Below are 21,592 nucleotides of genomic sequence, written 5' to 3'. Positions count from 1 at the left end.
CAATTTGCTGCCCAGTGAATTCTGCAGTGGCGATAATTGGCTATTTTGTCTGCGGCTATAAATTAATCTACAAAATTAATGAGATTGATGAAAATTAATCGTCATTGGAAGGGGCCCCATGTCTGATGCGATTTGTGTTGTGCCTGACAAGGTGCACGGAGAGTGTCCACTTCCACTCGACTGGATTTTAAGCAAAGGCATGAAATAACAACTAGGAACCTCAATAAGGTATTAAACGTCTCAAAATGTGAATCATAAATGGTAAACATTCCCAATCATTACATTTGAGAACAGTGTGGAGAAATGAAATCTTGATCCCATTTTCACAAAGCCTTTAGTTTGCTCACACCCTGTCCCTTTTCCCAACTGTGAGGTATTTTAAATTCAAACCGGTCAAGAAACGGTCTATTTCCAGTCATGTTAGTGAATAATTATGGTGCATCTGTAACATCTAAAGACCACCCTTCATTGCCATCCATCGGTTTGCTACTTCACACTACGCTGGCAGAGCTGCTCCCCTCCCTTCGAGTGTAACTCGCACAGAATCATCCCTTTCATGTTAAAAATAAAGCCTTTGTCTGATTCTAAACTTAATGAAACAGCTTGAGCCTGAGCGCACCGCTGGCCTTGAAATAACAGGCTGACTTTCTCTTCTCAGCTGCTTGATTAGGGGACTTTTATTGCCATTCATTTCAAATGGAGGTGGTGATTGTAATTGGTGCAGGGTGGGACGGGGTCTCTTCACTCAAAAGGACCTGATGCCTCCTACACTATGCTGACGTTTGGAGATTATCTCTTAGATCTGGGGTTGAGGACCACTACCCGTAACTATACAGCAGTGTTCTTCAATCCTGATTCTGGTCCTAATACTGTATATCCACCACAGGCTAAAAATCTGCCGTGGCCCAAACTCCCTCCATCTTGCACGAGCCCGTCTTCCAACTCAGCCAGGGAGAGAAGCCTAGACAAACACTATGTTTTTGTACTAACATGACTTCTAAAGAGCCTTCGCTCTTTAGAAGACAGGTTTCAAACAGAATTCTGATCCGCTATAGATCACAACACGCTAAACAAGCATAACTATGGCTGGGGATAGTGCGTCAGAGAGGGCTACAGAAAAGGCCCATATAGACCACTGTAAACAGGCTAAAAGAGAATCTCTAAACGCTGGTGTGTGTGTTTGTGCGTCTGTATGTGTTTGTCAGGGCCATGTGGCTAAGGCAATGCGCTCCCTTGCTCTAATGAAAGGTGTCTGCAGTCAAACTGGGGCCTATGTTTACCAACTGTTAGGCTGTTAAAGGGGAGGGAGGGCAGGCATCCCACTCAGTCTTTATAGTGCTGTAACACTTTCACGATCTTTGCTTTTATAGACAGAGAGCTCAAACGGACACACCAGCTGCCTGGGAGTTAGTGGGAACAGTTAAGGAGGTTTAGGGAGATACGAGCAGGAGGGGTTAGGAGTTCACTTCAAGCCAAAAAAAAGCCTTTGGGTTCTTTACTGTGTCTGTCTGTGATGGGGTGGGAGAATGGGTGGGCACCGGGGTGCTGGGATTGGACTGCGTGGTGATGGAACCTTCTGGCACCACCTGCGTCTCGGTGATGGTCACTGGCAGGTAAGTGCGGCGGGTGATGGTTTTGATCACCTTGGTCACCTATGGGAAAGTGTTGATGGCGGAGGTGGTCAATAAGTAGTACCGGGCATCACATTGGCAGTTGTCTGAACATTGTCACGACTTCCACCAAGGCTGCCCCCCCTCCTGATTCGGGCAGGCTTCGGCGTTCGTCGTCACCGGAGTACTAGCTACTGCCGATCCCATTCTCATCACTCCACTTGTCTTGTCTTGTCTTGTCAATCACACACACCTGGTGCTCATTCCCCTAATTAGTATGTGTATAAGTGTTCCCTCTGTTCCCCTTGTCTTTGTGAGTGATTGTTTTGTTGTGAGAGCGTGTAGCTCGGTTGAGCTACATTTCACTGTGTTATTTGCCAAGGTGGATGTTTTCCCTTGTACAGTGTCGTTTGACGCTTGGGGCGTTTGATTTATGCAAACGGATTAAACTCTGGACTTCGGTATTTTACCTCCTGCGCCTGACTCCTTCATTCACACCTCGTCACAAACATACATGTTACATGGACTAGCCTGTTGATTCAACCCATTCAACAACAACATAGGAATAAAATAGCACCAAAACAATGACAATGTAAAAACAGCACATCAAATTGACTTAAGCTACTGTTTAGCATTTTGTATCGACTGGCTTTCGTTCTTTCCATTCAAACCTTTCTCCCTCCTGTGTGCTGTTGTGTATTAAGGCCTGTTGTGTTGTATGAGTTTATATGGCGTGCCTTAACCCTCATTAACTTCCATCCACAGGACATGGAAGGAATGCTGCTGCTTTTGATACACTGTTTTAAAGGAGGTAAATAAAAAGTGAGTATTTCACCCAACATTCACCATTTAGCCAGAGAGGAGCTGGACCATGTCCACAGAAAAGCACAGTGTGTTGGGAGGGAGATGGAGGATGGACATGGTGAAGCCCCTTCCCTTCGTGTGTGCGTGTGATGCAGTGCCTTCCCTTCTCACCAGTTAGCTTGTACCACATACTAGCCAGCCAGTTGACTGACTCTCTCCTTTACAGCTGGAACGGTTAGATAGCCTTTAAGCGGCTAACGCCACTCCACATTAACAGGCCTTGTTTTGGTCTGTTTCAGTGTGGTGGCTGGCTACCGATACTGCTGCTGCTTATACTGCTGCTTGCCTTGTTTGCAAATGTGTTTAGCATTAAAAAACATGTTTTTTTCCAAAAGCAATAGTGTGAAATCCTCGTGTTTCATCTCACTGTGCTTGGAGGGGATACATTAGCAGTAAGTAGCCAGCTGGAGCCTCCTGTTCAAAGGAACCCAATAATACATCAATTCAACAGATAAGAAAAAGAGAGTGAGAGAGAGAGAGAGGGCTGAGAGAGAGTAAGAGAGAGAGAGTAAGAGAGGGAGAGAACGCAATAGAGAGAGAGGGATGAGAGTCTGGAAATGTCACGTATGCAGGCTTCCATCACAAGCTGGCTGGCCAATCAATTTGACACCAATTATAAAGGAACGGTCAAAACCGTCTTTTAATCTGCTTCTTCCCCTCAAAATGACTTCCAAAAAGCATCCTCTCTCTCATCCCTATGGAATTGTGTCCTTAACATCAGTGACCCTCCCTCCCTCAATTCCCAAGCCCTTGATTAATGTTGTATTTAGCTGTGTGTGTGTGTGTGTGTGTGTGTGTGTGTGTGTGTGTGTGTGTGTGTGTGTGTGTGTGTGTGTGTGCCTGTTCACGTTAGTGTACATGTGTCCAATCCCCTACAATAGGATAGCAGCACACACAGTGAAACAGAAGGATTCGCTGGGCGGTTTAATTCCAGACTCTGTAGTGTCTGTAGTGTGCCAGCAGCTCTACCTAGGGTCCCTCCCTAGGGTCCCTCACTAGACAACCAGACATTCAGAAAAGAAAACCTCTGCTCTACCCAGGTTGCGTCCCAAATTGCACCCTACTCCCTATGTAGTGCACTATTTTTGACCAGAGCTCTATAGAATATGGTGCCATTTTGGAAGCCCCATTCCATCCGGAAGGACGCTGCACTGAGACACTGTCTGGAGCAGTAGTGTGCATGGCGTGGAACAGGCCTGACTGAAGGGTGAAAGCTGTGAGCTATGTTTAGGAAGGACAGTAAGAGTAACAATACTGGAGCTGTGGAGCGTTGGGTTGGCTGTGATGCGGTAAGAGAGACAGAGGGGTGTGGCCGCGTGTGGCTGACATGGGCACACACAAAATGGTGTCGTGAGTTGATAGTAAAGTGATGAGGGGGGACATTTTTCCAACTCACCTTCAGGTTAGTTGACATATCCTTATATAGAAACAACAAAACACAATAGAGGGGAATCAAGATAAAAGAACCCGCAACACAAAATACTGTAGGAGCAACACTGAAACAGTAACCAAATTGTAAGACAAAATCTGGGCATCTGGCTAAAGGATTACAGGCCTTAGAGACCTTAACTTTTGGCTGCCGAGTTATCATAAAACAGTTATCATGCTGTTTTACTGCAGCAACCTGCTACATACATTTCACAGGGTTGTAAGAACCCCAAACAATTTGTTGCATTAAAACGTTTCAATATAGTGTGTGGGCCTTGAGTTTCTTCTCCTCCAGCACCTAGGTACCTACTACCTAAAGTGATGTGATGTGTGACAACGTTGCTTCCCCCAGTACCTTGGTTTCTGTGCGTCGCGTGGTGCCGTCGTCGGAGGTGACCACAGACACGTGGGAGGTGGGTGTGCCAGGGTCCTCCTCGATGGTGACTGTCTCCTCCACCATCTCCTGGGGCTCCTGCATCATGGCCAGAGACGTCTGGTTACTGGGGCTCTGCTCCTGGAGAGAGAGTGAGGAGGGAATGAAGGAGAGGACATTAGTGGACATGAAGTGGACATAATATACAAACTTATGTTTTTTCAAGGAGATCTGTGTGCCGATCACTTTGGGCATTTTTTATTGATAGCACAGTCGGAAATGAGAAAGGGAGAGAGACAGAGGGACAGATAGATGAGGAGGACTGATAGCGGATCTGTAACCACCAGGGGTATGCTGTATGTAGTCTGGACTCTGGAACTGAACTTACACGCGCCATACATACAGTCGTGGTCAAAGGTTTTGAGAATGACACAAGTATTGGTCTTCACAAAGTTTGCTGCTTCAGTGTTTTTAGATATTTTTGTCAGATGTTACTATGGTATACTGAAGTGTAATTACAAGCATTCAATAAGTGTCAAAGGCTTTTATTGACAATTACATTAAGTTTACACAAAGAGTCAATATTTGCAGTGTTGACCCTTCTTTTTCAAGACCTCTGCAATCTGCCCTGGCATACTGTCAATTAACTTCTGGGCCACATCCTGACTGATGGCAGCCCATTCTTGCATAATCAATGCTTGGAGTTTGTCCGAATTTGAGGGTTTTTGTTTGTCCACCCGCCTCTTGAGGATTGATCACAAGTTCTCAATGGGATTAAGGTCTGGGGAGTTTCCTGGCCATGGACCCAAAATGTCGATGTTTTGTTCCCAGAGACACTTAGTTATCACTTTTGCCTTATGGCAAGGTGCTCCATCATGCTGGAAAAGGCATTGTTCGTCACCAAACTGTTCTTGGATGGTTGGGAGAAGTTGCTCTTGGAGGATGTGTTGGTACCATTCTTTATTCATGGCTGTGTTCTTAGGCAAAATTGTGAGTGAGCCCACTCCCTTCGCTGAGAAGCAACCCCACACATGAATGGTCTCAGGATGCTTTACTGTTGGTATGACACAGGACTGATGGTAGCGCTCACCTTGTCTTCTCCGGACAAGCTTTTTTCCGGATGCCCCAAACAATCGGAAAGGGGATTCATCAGAGAAAATGACTTTACCCCAGTCCTCAGCAGTCCAATCCCTGTACCTTTTGCAGAATATCAGTCTGTCCCTGATGTTTTTCCTGGAGAGAAGTGGCTTCCTCGCTGCCCTTCTTGACACCAGGCCATCCTCCAAAAGTCTTCGCCTCACTGTACGTGCAGATGCACTCACACCTGCCTGCTGCCATTCCTGAGCAAGCTCTGCACTGGTGGTGCCCTGATCCCACAGCTGAATCAACTTTAGGAGACAGTCCTGGCGCTTGCTGGAGTTTCTTGGGCGCCCTGAAGCCTTCTTCACAACAATTGAACCTCTCTCCTTGAAGTTCTTGATGATCCGATAAATGGTTGATTTAGGTGCAATCTTACTAGCAGCAATATCCTTGCCTGTGAAGCCCTTTTTGTGCAAAGCAATGATGATGGCACATGTTTCCTTGCAGGTAACCATGGTTAACAGAGGAATAACAAGGATTTCAAGCACCACCCTCCTTTTAAAGCTTCCAGTCTGTTATTCTACCTCAATCAGCATGACTGAGTGATCTCCAGCCTTGTCCTCGTCAACACTCTCACCTGTGTTAACGAGAGAATCACTGACATGATGTCAACTGGTCCTTTTCAAATCAAATCAAATCAAAATCAAATCAAATCAAATTTTATTGGTCACATGCGCCGAATACAACAGGTGCAGACATTACAGTGAAATGCTTACTTACAGCCCTTAACCAACAGTGCATTTATTTTAAACAAAAAAGTAAGAATAAAACAACAACAAAAAAGTGTTGAGAAAAAAAGAGCAGAAGTAAAATAAAGTGACAGTAGGGAGGCTATATATACAATAAAATAAAGTGACAGTAGGGAGGCTATATATACAGGGGGGTACCGTTGCATAGTCAATGTGCGGGGGCACCGGCTAGTTGAGGTAGTTGAGGTAATATGTACATGTGGGTAGAGTTAAAGTGACTATGCATAAATACTTAACAGAGTAGCAGCAGCGTAAAAAGGATGGGCTGAAATGCAGTGGAAATATTTTTGGGGGATTAAGTTCATTTTCATGGCAGAGGGACTTTGCAATGAATTGCAATTAATCTGATCACTCTTCATAACATTCTGGAGTATATGCAAATTGCCATCATAAAAACTGAGGCAGCAGACTTTGTGAAAATTTATATTTGTGTCATTCTCAAAACTTTTGACCACGACTGTACAAGGTCTGACAATGCAATTTATACACAGTTACAATATCCTCTCATCATCAGAAGATGTGGCAGATTGATTTATCCAGTCAGAAGTGGCCATAGCACAGAGGTACTCTAGACCTGGCAGTTGAGGCAGTTGAATTTTGTTTAAATTGAGTTAGAGGCTCTCTCAATGATACCAAAGCCTAGAGGGCTATCAGGCATATTGCATTTGATTCATATTGCGTCGGTCTTCGTGCATGTAAAGAACTTCCTGTTCCTGCCACAGGAAGTTCCATGAGGTCATCCACTACTGTACCAACACCCTGCTTCCATACTCAAAGACAATTAACGTCAACAAACTACTGTACACTCTCTTAATGTGGAAAATAGGAAGGAAGCCATTTGCAGGCAATCATCAACAACCAAGTAGAGCGAGAGAGACATGGCGGGAGAGAGAGTGCGAGAGACGGAGGGAGAGAGAGAGAGAGCGAGGAGAGTGAGAGAAAGAACAAAAGCCAGAATAAGAGCAAGAGGGAGAGATGAGTTGTGTGTGGCATGGTGGGTTTAGCAGAGTGGAGTGGAGGGAGGGCTGGGTGAGGCAGACATGGAGTTGATGATGCCAGAGGGACTGTTTGTTTTCTATGAGTCTTTGAAGGTGCTAACAAGCGGGCAGTTCTTCATTGATTAGCCAAGCAGTGTTTGCTAGCTGCTTCAAAGTCCCTCTGCCTCACTGAGACCTGATTGATCTGCTGCCCATCCGTCTTGCTGATCAGTCAGAAGACTCCGCTTTCATGTTGGGGATCTTTTCCTCCCTAATCCTACGGGCCGGGCTGTTAGGTTTGTGGGAGGGGGTGGGGGCATCTGGATATCGTTTTCAGGGACGAAGTCAAATAAAGTTTCTACTCTCCTCGTCACAGCAGTAGAGTCAATTAGTGTAGTAAATTGTATGTTAAGTAATTTACCTAGGAGCAGTGTGTCAGCTCTCCATTATTGGGACTAATGACTGGGAAGAATAGCTGAGGTACAGAGAGCGATTTTCTCAGTCAACTGTTGGACGTTTGAAAAAGCAATTGACCTTTGGTTAATCAAGTAGTGTGGGATGAAAGATCTCTTTGTAACAGTCCTCAGAACAGTGTTTATTCACCTTTCAATTTGATGTAATACTTGGTTGTTCTTTGTGTAGGACGAGACCAAAAACCTGCTTTGATAAGAATTGTCCCCATCTCAGTGCATGTGTGTGTGAGCAGGTACACACAGTAAAGTATGTCTGATGTGGGCCAAACCTGTCAGTTTGAACATCCCTTCACCTTTACAGGGCTACAGGGAGCTCTCAGGCTTGAAGGCTGGCCAGAGGACTGAACTATGGTGTGCGAGTTTAGACGTGTCTGCAAGTGTGCAAACATGCAAGAGAGAGCGCATCCGTGTGTGTACAGTGAACTCTCAGCCTTGTTAGCCAGCCAGTGGACAGGACAGCTCTCCCTGGCTGTACTTTAGACACCACATCCCTGAACCCCAGAAAATACCATCAAAACAGGACTATGTAATCAAAGGCCGACGCTTTAAAGACTGACAAGCGAGCTGTGGCTAGAGCAAAACTCCTCAGAGGCCCACTAGCTGACTAACCGGCTGCTTGAGCCCAGCATAATGCCTCCCTCCCCCACTCTCTTCCTCCCCAACACCATTCCCTCACTCTCTTAACCCAATCCCTCTCTCCCCTCTCTCCACTCCCTCCCTCTCCTCTTCTCCCCACTCACTCCCTCCCTCCCTTCTCCTCCCCACTCCCTCCCTCCCTCTCCTCCCCACTCCCTCCCTCCCTCTCCTCCCCACTCCCTCACTCTCTCTCTCCCCACTCCCTCACTCTCTCCCCTCCACTCACTCCCTCTCTCCCCTCCACTCACTCCCTCTCTCTCTCCCCTCACTCCCCCTCACTCCCTCTCTCTCCCCTCCACTCACTCCCCCTCTCTCCCCCTCCACTCCACTCCCCCTCTCTCTCCCCTCCATTCACTCACTCTCTCCCCACTCCATCCATCCATCCATCCCTCTCCCCCGCCCACGCCTTATCCCCCCCACTCACTCCCTCCCTACTCACTCCCTGCCTCCCCCTCTCCCCTCTCCCCCACTACCTCCCTATCTCCCCCACTCCATCCATCCCTCTCCCTCTCCCCACTCCCGCCCTCTCTCCCCCACTCACTCCTTCTCTCCCCATTCCCTGCCTCCCTCCCCCATCACTCTCCCTCCCCCACTCCCCCCTACCTCCATCCCTTTCCCTTCCGCCTCCATTCCCTCCATCCCTCTCCCCCACTCCCTCTCCCCCACTCCCTTCATCCCTCTCCCCCCACTCTGCCTGGCTTCCCCACTACCTCCCACCCCCACTCCCTGCCTCCCCATCTTCACCTCCCCCTCTCTCTCCCCACACTCCCGCCGTCTCACCCCACGACCCTAAGCACACAGCCAAGACAACGCAGTCGTGGCTTCAGGACAAGTCGCAATGTCCTTGAGTGGCCTAGCCAGAGCCCAGACATTAACCTGATCTAACATCTTTGGAGAGACCTGAAAATAGCTGTGCTGCGATGCTCCCCATCCAACCTGAAAGAGCTTGAGAGGATCTGCAGAGAAGAATGGGAGAAACTCCCCAAATACAGATGTGCCAAGCTTGTAGCATCATACCCAAGAAGACTCAAGGCTGTAATCGCTGCCAAAGGTACGTCAACAAAGTACTGAGTAAAGGGTCTGAATACTTATGTATATGTAATATTTCCATTTTTTATTTGTAATAAATTTGCAAACATTTCTAAAACCTTGTTTTTTCATCATGGGGTATTGTGTGTAGATTGATGAGAATTTACCTAACAAAATGTGGAAAAAGTCAAGGGGTCTGAATACTTTCCGAATGCACTGTATATTACTGTGTACTTAATGAACCATAGGATTCCACACATTGAACAAGATCACAGCTCGGGAGGAACACAAGACAACGCTAAATAGTTTTGGTGCCAACAGCAAATTCTCCAATTACAGTTAAGTCAGCAGATGACATACTACAGCTCCACAGAGTGAAAGACCGAAACTTCTGAGAAAGGCTTTGGTGGTGTTAAACCACTTTGGAGAGAGAAGGGAAAAGAGAGGAGAGACTGAAGTGTCAGACAGACAGGGATTTTGCCTCGAGGCAGGTGGAGGCTTAGCCAAACCTGCACTTTATTCAGCCTAGTCTGTCCGGATCAGACTCACAGTATGGAGCAGAGGGCTGGCTCTGTCCATATACCCCGCTTTACCTCTCACAGCTCTCTAAGAGGAGGAGATGCTTACACACAGGTGAACTCCTGACACCAGGTGTGTGTGTGCTAGGCTGGGTTAAAGGAAAACTCCCATTTTTTTCATTAGTCCACTGTTGATACAGTCCCATAATGTTTTGCATGTCGGTAGTCAAGTTCTCAAGATATTGGACTTTCAAGATGCAAAACGACGATCATAAAAAAAAAAGAAGACTTCACAGGTTCCTATCAGATGGCCCTGTGCTCCACTAATACAGGCCTGTGAAAACTGGCAGGTCTGAGTCATACCACACAGCCCACTAGTCAGTCAGTCAGGGAATTCCCCTGCAACATGCACTGGCTGTGTCCTGAATGGCACCTTATTCCCTATGATGACCTTATCCACCTTATTTGATCCGTGCCAATAGGGCTCTGGTCTAAAGTGCACTATGTAGGAAATAGGGTGCCATTAGGGACGTAGACACAGATTGACACAAGGTCACAACACATCCTTTTCTAGAAGAGGGAGAAGTCTTAACACTATTGCATATGACTATGAACATATGAATGAATCTACTTTTGTTTACAGTGAACAACAATGTAACAAAATGTGGAGAAACAATATTATTTGAGCATGTAAATGTGATCCTGTTCAGTTTCCTTTTCAAAGTTTTGCAGTGATATGGAATCTGAGTAGTTAGAGTATTATATTTCATTGTAATACATCTTATAGAGACAATACCTCGCCCATCATCCCAAGATGTACCAAACTGGGTTGTTCTGGATGAAACAGTGAAGGAGAAAAGAGGTGAGTGGGGACAATGGAGGGAGATGTAGAGATACAGGAGATGTCAATTAACAGCAGCCTCCTAACTCTATCAATCCCTGAGTCATCCATCACACAACCATCAGGCGTGTCCCTGCTAGGAGATAGCGGAGTAGGGGGGGGGGGGTAAGGAGGAGAGGAGGAGGGGAGAGGAGTGAAAGGAGGGCGGCCTCTGTGCTTGATGCTTCAGTATGAAACTAAAAGTGGAACAATGATCCAAGTAGCTAGGTCTAAAACGCGGCACTTCAGTGTTAATCTTCCCTCTTGAATTATGTATGAAACGATAAGTTTGATGCAGAAGTCCTTGCAGTGGGGTTGCAAGAGAAAGAGAACTGAGTAACAAAATCCATCACCCATGAGAAATGTCTCAAGTTGTTCTCCTGTGTAAACTACCGTACAGTATAACACTTCCCTGTTCTAAATATCCCAGGTAAAAAAACAAAGATTGATTCCTCCAGTCTTACTCCAATACCGTACATCTACTGTGCAGTAACTGCTCAGTATGCACTAGTAAGGAATTATACAGTAGATTTGCAAGTGTCTGATGAAATAATGAGGCCCTGTGGTTAGTTTTGGAGTAGTTACTGTACCTCAAGTAAAGACAGAGCTCATTTGATTCCTAGCAGGCTAAGACTACCTGTGATGAGTGTCACCTTGCCACCCCAGGACCTCGGTCTCCTTCCCTGCCCCAGTGCAGCATGGGTAACAGGATTTCAGTCAGGATCCTTGCCAGCAATCATTACATGGTTCTTACACAATTAATCCCCCAGCAAAGAACACTTGGGTAACCTTGGGTCGTCTAATTTCCCATCATCCCTTCTGTTCTACCGGCTGCCCTCTCGGCACCCCTCCACCAGACTCGAACTCAGGTCACATGACGAGGGTTTTTAGAGGGAACGGATGTGAAAGCATGCATTATATTATACTACCCTGCCCGTTACAAAACAACAGAAAACAGTAATGTGGTGGAATACGCCAGCCAAAACAAGGGCTGTGGAATGGCCTGGAGGTCTGGAGGAGAGGCAGCAGCAGGGAAGTCAACAGGAGGAGGAAGAGAAATCAGGGTGGCAGGCTGACAATGTATGGTAGAGGTCCAACACAGCACTCTCTCCCTCGGCTGAGCCCCTCACAACAGGGCTCCAGAGCCAAGTCCCCCCCAGCCATCCACCCAGCCAGGCCCCGGCTAAGTTACGGGCAGGGCAGGGGCAGCCCGGCTGGGTCCTAATTGACTGGAATGATAGGAAGTGGAGGACCGAACAGACAAACGGGAGAGCAGACCTAAACTGTTTTGGCTGGACGGGGGTGTCCCACTGGTGGACTGGTGACGACTTGGAGCTGGAAGTGGAGACAAACACATTCAGACCAGTGGACTGGGACATGAGGTAACACACACACACCGACTCATATAAAACAGCAAAAAAAGAAATGTCCCTTTTTCAGGACCCTGTCTTTCAAAGATAATTAGTAAAAATCCAAATAACTTCACAGATCTTCATTGTAAAGGGTTTAAACACTGTTTCCCATGCTTGTTCAATGAACCATAAACAATTAATGAACATGCACCTGTTGAATGGTCGTTAAGACACTAACAGCTTGCAACGGTAGGCAATTAAGGTCACAGTTATGAAAACTTAGGACACTAAAGAGGCCTTTCTACTGACTCTGAAAAACACCAAAAGAAAGATGCCCAGTGTCCCTGCTCATCTGCGTGAACGTGCCTTAGGCATGCTGCAAGGAGGCATGAGGACTGCAGATGTGGCCGGGGCAATAAATTGCAATGTCCGTACTGTGAGATGCCTAAGACAGCGCTACAGGGAGACAGGACGGACAGCTGATTGTTCTCGCAGTGGCAGACCACGTGTAACAACACCTGCACAGGATCGGTACATCCAAACATCACACCTGCGGGACAGGTACAGGATGGCAACAACAACTGCCCGAGTTACACCAGGAACGCACAAACCCTCCATCATTGCTCAGACTGTCCGCAATAGGCTGAGATAGGCTGGACTGAGGGCTTGTAGGCCTGTTGTAAGGCAGGTCCTCACCAGACATCACCAGCAACAACGTCGCCTATGGGCACAAACCCACCGTTGCTGGACCAGACAGGACTGGCAAAAGATGCTCTTCACTGACGAGTCGCGGTTTTGTCTCACCAGGGGTGATGGTCGGATTTGCGTTTATCGTCGAAGGAATGAGCGTTACACCGAGGCCTGTACTCTGGAGCGGGATCGATTTGGAGGTGGAGGGTCCGTCATGGTCTGGGGCGGTGTGTCACAGCATCATCGGACTGAGCTTGTTGTCATTGCAGGGAAACATCCTCCTCCCTCATGTGGTACCCTTCCTGCAGGCTCATCCTGACATGACCCTCCAGCATGACAATGCCACCAGCCATACTGCTCGTTCTGTGCGTGATTTCCTGCAAGACAGGAATGTCAGTGTTCTGCCATGGCCAGCGAAGAGCCCGGATCTCAATCCCATTGAGCACGTCTGGGACCCGTTGGATCGGAGGGAGAGGGCTAGGGCCATTCCCCCCAGAAATGTCCGGGAACTTGCAGGTGCCTTGGTGGAAGAGTGGGGTAACATCTCACAGCAAGAACTGGCAAATCTGGTGCAGTCCATGAGGAGGAGATGCACTGCAGTACTTAATGCAGCTGGTGGCCACACCAGATACTGACTGTTACTTTTGATTTTGACCCCCCCTTTGTTCAGGGACACATTCCATTTCTGTTAGTCACATGTCTGTGTAACTTGTTCAGTTTATGTCTGTTGTTGAATCTTGTTATGTTCATACAAATATTTACACATGTTAAGTTTGCTGAAAATAAACGCAGTTGACAGTGAGAGGACGTTTATTTTTTTGCTGAGTTTATATACATACAGTACCAGTCAAAAGTTTGGACACACCTACTCATTCAAGGATTTTTCTTTATTATTTGTACTATTTTCTACATTGTAGAATAATAGTGAAGACATCAAAACTATGAAATAACACATATGGAATCATGTAGTAACCAAAAAAGTGTTTAACAAATCAAATTATATTTTATATTTGAGATCCTTCAAATAGTCACGCTTTGCCTTGATGACAGCATTCTCTCAACCAGCTTCACCTAGAATGCTTTTCCAACAGTCTTGAAGGAGTTCCCACATATGCTGAGCACTTGTTGGCTGCTTTTCCTTCACTCTGCCGTCCGACTCATCCCAAACCATCTCAATTGGGTTGAGGTCAGGTGATTGTGGAGGCCAAGTCATCTGATGCAGCACTCCATCACTCTCCTTCTTGGTCAAATAGCCCTTACACAGCTTGGAGGTGTGTTGGGTCATTGTCCTGTTGAAAAACAAATGAGCCCAAACCTGATGGGATGGCGTATCGCTGCAGAATGCTGTGGTAGCCATGCTGGTTAAGTGTGCCTTGAATTCTAAATAAATCACAGACAGTGGCACCAGCAAAGCACCCCCACACCATAACACCTCCTCCTCCATGCTTTACGGTGGGAACTACACATGCAGAGATCATCCATTTACCCACACGCGTCTCACAAAGACACAGCGGTTGAAACCAAAAATCTCAAATTTGGACTCCAGACCAAAGGACACATTTCCACCGGTCTAATGTCCATCACTCGTGTTTCTTGGCCCAAGCAGGTATCTTCTTCTTATTGGTGTCCTTTAGTAGTGGTTTCTTTCCACCAATTCGACCATGAAGACCTGATTCACGTAGTCCCCTCTGAACAGTTGATGTTGAGATGTGTCTGTGACTTGAACTCTGTGAAGCATTTATTTGGGCTGCAATCTGAGGCTGGTAACTCTAATGAACTTATCCTCTGCAGCAGAGGTAACTCTGGGTCTTCCCTTCCTGTGGCGGTCCTCATGAGAGCCAGTTTCATCATAGCGCTTGATGGTTTCTGCGACTGCACTTGAAGAAATGTTCAATATTGATTGACCTTCATGTCTTAAAGTAATGATGGACTGTAGTTTCTCTTTGCTTATTTGAGCTGTTCTTGCCATAATAGGGACTTGGTCTTTTTAACAAATAGGTATCTTTTCTGTATACCCCCCCACCTTGTCACAACACAAGTGATTGGCTCAAACGAATTAAGAAGGAAAGAAATTCCACAAATTAACTTTTAATTAAGGCACACCTGTTAATTGAAATGCATTCCAGGTGACTACCTCATGAAGCTGGTTGAGAGAATGCCAAGAGTGTGCAAAGCTGTCATCAAGGCAAAGGGTGGCTATTTGAAGAATCTCAAATATAAAATATATTTTGATTTGTTTAACACTTTTTTGGTTACTACATGATTCCATATGTGTTGTTTCATAGTTTTGATGTCTTCACTATTATTCTACAATGTAAAAAACTAAAGAGAAACCCTTGAATGAGTATGTGTCCAAACTTTTGACTGGTACTATATATACACATACACGCACGTTCCAGTAGAGCGAAATGAGCAACACACACACACACACACACAGCCCAGTAGAGCGACTGGGACAGGAGGTAAAACACACACACACGAATATACGCACACACACGCAACAACGGAGAAGGCCAAAGCCCTGGCGATGCAGCCGGGCATAATGGGACTTTAATCTGCCCTCCTCTGGCGAGTGATCCTGAGCCAAATCTCTCTTTCTCTCTCCTCACGCATGGTCTCCTCGTTTCATAGGCCTGCCCTGCGTCACTCCTCCCTCCCTCCCCAGCCCAAGACATCCTTTTCTTACAGCTTCCCAGAAGCCCCTTCACCACCATCCAAACACCACCTTCCCCGCCTGGCCACCTCCTTTGTTCCTTTGTGCTAAAGCCCTGAGTGAGTTTGGATAAAACTTGGTTGACTGGACATGTTGATGGGCTGGCCGCTACACACAGAGGCCACCTCCGACTTTCAAGAAGTGATGAGTCTAATTTAAAATCCTGGCTGTAACACAAGCGGAGGTCGGTCTGACGGCCTCCCAACAGGAGATCACAGTCACTTTCCCTCTCTGTGATGGAACTAGCTAACTACTAATGAAAACTCAATCCAACCCATAGCAACATCTGATATGATCCTAATGTCTCCGGGGCTGATGTTCATTCTGATTCATTGGCTGAGAAATGTTTTCAAAACCTTGTTTGTAATTTCTCACATATGGCACCAATTATACATGACACATGCACACACTACAGTCACACTTCACAAGCATTCCTCACACTTCATGGCCTGCAGTCAGATTTGGCTCTGGGCTGCATTCCGCACTGACAGTTCTCACTGCATATGCTCTCAGTCAAACACAGACAGGCTAACCAGCATGAGGATAAATCACTTCTATAGAGCTGCAGATTTCAGTAAACAGATTGAAGAAGAGAAGAGAAGGGGAGAGGAGAAGATAAGGATAGAGAAGACCGGAGGAGAGAGGAGGAAAGGATGAGGACACAAAATGAGGGGGGTTGGGGTTGTAATGATGGCCTAACGTTAGGCCTGTAGCGGGAGGTGTGTAAGACCCCCTCTCGCAGGCTGCCTGACTGTATTGGGAGGGGAGGAAGGAAGGATGGCGGGTGGAGGAGGGGAGGACCGGGGGAAAAGAGAGCAACTATTGCCAGAAGCTCAGTTCATGTGAGGTCTGTTTGAGCTCCTGAGGGTTGGACATATGTTCCACTTCCTGCTAGCAAGTAATGTTACAAGGCCAGGCCAGCGCTCCACACAACCCCCCCACTAAAACATGGCTGTGCTCGGCTGCCTTGGGATACCCCATTTCATGGAATTTACAGACAAGAGGGGAGGAAAAGAGCCCCCCCTCATAACCCCCTGTGTGAGAGAGAAACATTAGACTTGCAGGCAGATACAGTGTAGAGCTCATAACAGGCCCCCAAGGGGCCCCTGGGTATTACCACAGATATCTATTGTCCCCTGAGAGACCGGGTCTTTTACAAAGGGCCAAGATGTCAGCAAAACGCTACCATATTTTACTAGCCAGTCGACACACAACGCATAGCACAGCGACCACGCAGTACATCAAGATAACAGCCCCTGCTTTCAAATATGCACTCAGTGTGATGCCATTAAGCCGCCGGCCGCTGACCAAACTTTTACGGCTTGTGTAAAGACACAGACACACAGCCCCCAGCCATATAGTAGGCAGTTGTTTGGCATCAAGACTTATAACCAGACCAGGCCCAGGGCTCTCCGTCAGAGAAAGCCCAGCAGATTTACAGCCAACCTTCAACTCAGTGGTGAGATAAGGGGGCTGTGTATATCTGTCTCATAACCATAGAGCTATTTTGCCTCATGGATAAATCTATCAGGACCATTGTGCTTCGGCCCAGCCACTTTGACTTATTATTCCTCTCTCTCTGATTAAAGAAATGTAATGTTAGAGAGGAGAGGCAGTGCTCTGTTCAGTTCCACTCTACTCTCTCTAAGTGTGAGACTGTACTGGGAGTCAACAGACCCTGGCAGGGCTGATAGTGGATGGACAGGCTGAACGTTATGCCGTTGGTCTCCCATCATGTAGCGTTGGGATATCCCTCGTCGGGATGTGCTTCGTCTTTGCGCCATGTTGTCTTGTTGCCATAGGTCTCCCTTCATGTAGTGTGGTGATGTCTCTCGTCATGATGTGCTTTGTTTCCACTGTCTGTCTGCTGATGCATCTCTCTACCCACATGTACATATTACTTCAACTACCTCAACTAGTCGGTGCCCCCACACATTGACTCTGCACCGGTACCCCCCTGTATATATAGCTTCCCTACTGTTATTTTATTTTACTTCTGCTCTTTTTTTCTCAACACTTTTTTTGTTGTTGTTTTATTTTACTTTTTTATAAAAAATAAATGCACTGTTGGTTAAGGGCTGTAAGTACGCATTTCACTGTAATGTCTGCACCTGTTGTATTCGGCGCATGTGGCCAATACAATTTGATTTGATTTGATCTGTTCTGTTGACAAGTGTCTGTCTTGTCTTATAGGATCATATGGTAAGCCTATTCCATTGATATGGTATGCAGATTCCATTATGATATAGGATTATATAGTAGGCCATTCCATTGATCCATCACTTCAAAAAAAGGGTCCCTCACTGTAGTAAAGTTCAGTAGCTGTAGGCATATTACAGTAACCATGCCAACAGAGACCTGGGTTCTCAAGGGTTCACCCTGAGTGCAAGTCTGTTGCTCTCTCCATTACTACCTCTCTCCATCACTCCCTGTCTACACTGAGGTCCTCTCATCTCTCACACTGTCGTAGAACAAAACACTTTGCCCAGACACAACAAAGAGCTTCTGAAACATCACTCAGGACAGGCAGACTTTAAACACACACACACACACACAGAGAAAGAGGAGAGATAGACAGGGAGGGGAGCGAGGGAGAGAGAGCGAAAGAGAGTGAGAGCGAGAGAGAAGAGAGCAGCATCATTAAAGCTAACATTCTGCCTCAGTGCAGTGCCATTCATTTCCACTGTGAGAGGTAAGTAGTAGAGCAGTCTGATTTGAACAGGATCACCACTAGATCTCCTTCAACATGATTGTGTAATTACTATAATAATTTTAAATTATAGAGAAATGACACCCCCACTCTCACTAATACACTAATAAAAAGAGGGGAGGTCCATTTTCTCTGAACACTGAGGAGGGGGAGAAGTAAGTGATATAGAAAGACAACAGTAAGGGTCTTTGTGATTGCGTGTGATGGTGTGTGTGTGTGTGTGTGTGTGTGTGTGTGTGTGTGTGTGTGTGTGTGTGTGTGTGTGTGCGCGCGCGCACGCGTACATGAGAGAGTCTTTTAAGCTCACACTCCAAGGTGAAAGCTCATAATGAATATGTAAACAAGCCAGATTCCCGGGGCATAGTTTTGATGGTGTGCTTTTCTGCATTTAAAATGAGCGACACGAAGTGCCTTGGTTTAAACAAATAAATGCCAGATTTGAAGCCCTGGCTCGTACAAGCGTGATTTTTACTCAAAACATACATTTGTTTGATAAATTAAAAATATCCAAGAAATGTATTTTGTACGATGTGGATTGTGCTCAAGCGAGCTGTGATGCATTTCTATGAATACTGAGTAAATCCTTTTGACTGGGGCCAGATTGAAGAGGTGCCTGCCTAGCTACTGCCTGGCTGTGAATAAAGGTTGTCTTTGAATAGCGATGTCTAATTGAGCTTTTCCCCCACTCAGAAGAGCTCCCAGGTCCCCAGGCATTGGATATGAAAGATCTTTTCCACTGGGTTTGGATATGCATTTCTCAAATCTTTATTTTCAAAGCCATGCACTATTCATTCTCTGAGACTGTTGTGTAGCTCTGCAGGTGGCTGAGGTTTGGCTGGATGAGGGAGGAGGTGGGGAGGGGAGTGTGGTAGGCAGCATTGATACAGATGAAGTATGGATTATCTCCTCTATGAGTCTGAGTGGTTAGGCCCCTGTGCATTAGCTGCTGTAGCTAGAGCCACTCCCTTTCACAGTTAGTTCAGCTCCCTCCTCCAACACAACAGTCCAGCTGCAGGCCTTAGCATCTGGAGACGAGCCATCTAATACTTCCCTCCCCCCTAAAACCATCTCTCCCCTCCCTTTCTTCCCCTTCCCACCTCCCAGTCTCTGCTTCTGCTCTGACCCTGCCCTGAGCCTTAGTTTTGCGCAACAGGAAATGCAGAGGAACGCAAAAACATAAGGCCCCAACAAAGGGCCAGTAAACAGGAACCTAAAACAACCACTACAAGCAGGGAGGAATGACAACCGCCAGGCCCCAGTCAGCAGAGCAGGGAGGAATGACAACCGCCAGGCTCCAGTCAGCAGAGCAGGGAGGAATGACAACCGCCAGGCTCCAGTCAGCAGAGCAGGGAGGAATGACAACCGCCAGGCTCCAGTCAGCAGAGCAGGGAGGAATGACAACCGCCAGGCTCCAGTCAGCAGAGCAGGGAGGAATGACAACCGCCAGGCTCCAGCAGCAGAGCAGGGAGGAATGACAACCGCCAGGCTCCAGTCAGCAGAGCAGGGAGGAATGACAACCGCCAGGCTCCAGTCAGCAGAGCAGGGAGGAATGACAACCGCCAGGCTCCAGTCAGCCCATTAACAGACAGGTCACCGGCCTAAAGACCATTCCCAGAAAGGCGCCATTCTTGCTCTTCCTTCCCCATCAGAAACTGTCTGAAATGGTGCCCTTTTCGCTCTACAGTGCACGACATTATAGTAATGGCACCCTCTTCCCTAAGTAGTGCACAAAGAAGGGGAATAGGGTGCCATTTCAGACATAACTCCATAGAGACCGTGTAGAGATAAACATAGAATATGTAGTCCATGAGCCAAAGGGCCAAATGTCACATAATGCAAGGTCATTTAGATCCTGGGGGACCAACCAACCATACCGTACCTCTGCTTTAACCATTAGGGCCTACCTCCTTGTGGTCGGAGCACTGGAGAGAGTGAAAGGGGCAGTAGCGAGTGAGAAAATAAAATGTTATTTGTCACATGCTTTGTAAAAAACAGCTGTAGACTAACAGTGAAATGCTTACTTACGGGCCCTTTCCAACAATGCGGAGAGAAAGAGAATAGAGAAATAAAATAAAAAAAGTAATGACATTTAATAATAAAAGTAATAATCAAAACACAATGAGTAACGATAACTTGGGGTACCAGTACCAAGTCGATGTGCAGGGGAACGAGGTAATTGAGGTTGATATGTACAGTGGGTATAGAAAGTCACCACCCCCTTTTCAAAATGTTCACCTTTTGTTGCCTTACAGCCTGAAATGAAAACACATCAAATCAGACTTCATTTACACACAGTAATTCACAATATCCAAGTGAAAAACAAAATCTAAAAAACAGTAAAATACCCTATTTGCATACGTGAACACACCACTGAGTTAATACTTAGTGGAACCACCTTTTGCTTGAATTACAGCCATAAGTCTCTTTGAATACATCTCTACTAACTTTGCACACCTAGACTGTGCAATATTTGCCCATTCTTCCTTGCAGAATTGTTCAAACGCAGTCAAGTTGCATGGTGACCGCTCATGGACTGCACTCTTCAAGTCATTCCACAGATTCTCAATGGGATTTAGGTCGGGGCTCTGACTAGGCCACTCAAGGACATTCACCTTATTGTCCTTCAGCCACTGTATGGTTGCTTTGGCGGTGTGCTTTGGGTCATTGTCATGTTGAAACGTGAACCATCTTCCCATTTTCAACTTCCTGGCAGAGGGCTGCAGGTTCTCCTCAAGAATCTGTAGGTATTTTTCACTGTCCATTTTCCCTTCTATCCTGACAAGTACTCCCGTCCCTGCTTAAGAGAAACACCCCCACAACAGGATGCTGCCACCGCCGTGCTTTACTGTAGGCATGGTGTTCTTTGGGTGGAAAGATGTATTTGGTTTTTCACCAGACATCGTTTTGCATTCAGGCCAAAAAGTTCAATTTTGGTCTCATCTGACCACAGCACCTTTTGCCACTTGGCCTCGGAATCTACAAATGTGCTTTTTGGCAACGCTCAAACGAGACTTGAAGTTGCCTTTTTTGAGGAGTGATTTTTTTCTTGCCACCCTCCCATAGAGGCCAGATTTGTGGAGCGCTTGTGATAGTGGTCACATGCACACACTGACCAGTCTTTACCATAAAGGCCTGAAGCTCATTCAAAGTCGCCATTGGCTTCTTGGTAGCCTCTCTGATCAGTCTCCTCCTTGCCCGTTCATCCAGTTTGGAGGGACGGTCTGATCTATGCAGGGTCTGGGTGGTGCCATACGCCTTCCACTTCCTATAATGGTCTTAACTGTGCTCAGAGGGATAGACAAATCCTTTGAAATCTTTTTATATCCATCCCCTGACTTGTGCCTTTCCACAACTTTCTCATAGATCTTTTGAAAGTACCTTTCCGCCCATAGTGGATTCTTTGCTTTGAATTGCACTACTAAGCAGTGGAGTCCTCTCTGAACAACTGCT

The 21,592-nt window shown here is 46.6% G+C and overlaps 1 protein-coding gene across 3 annotated transcripts in view; it reads right to left on the bottom strand.

Moving 5' to 3' along the window:
• The window catches only part of LOC121585013 (armadillo repeat protein deleted in velo-cardio-facial syndrome homolog), a 279,542-nt gene that overhangs the window by 78,788 nt on the left and 179,162 nt on the right, over nt 1-21,592 (bottom strand). For 2 of the 3 annotated variants that reach the window (XM_041901322.2, XM_041901323.2), the window contains 2 exons: nt 4,258-4,416; nt 1,500-1,652 (listed from right to left, as the gene is read on the bottom strand). In XM_041901322.2, coding sequence (XP_041757256.1) covers nt 1,500-1,652; nt 4,258-4,383 — 279 coding nt within the window. In that variant the 5' untranslated portion in view covers nt 4,384-4,416. The remainder of the gene's footprint in view (nt 1-1,499; nt 1,653-4,257; nt 4,417-21,592) is intronic. The other variant, XM_041901324.2, reaches the window with a different exon arrangement.

Source organism: Coregonus clupeaformis, chromosome 16 (genome assembly GCF_020615455.1).
Source record: "Coregonus clupeaformis isolate EN_2021a chromosome 16, ASM2061545v1, whole genome shotgun sequence".
Taxonomy (NCBI): Eukaryota; Metazoa; Chordata; class Actinopteri; order Salmoniformes; family Salmonidae; genus Coregonus; species Coregonus clupeaformis.
The sequence above is the reverse complement of the archived record's forward strand: the minus strand, read 5'-3'. Positions and strand labels throughout refer to the sequence as shown.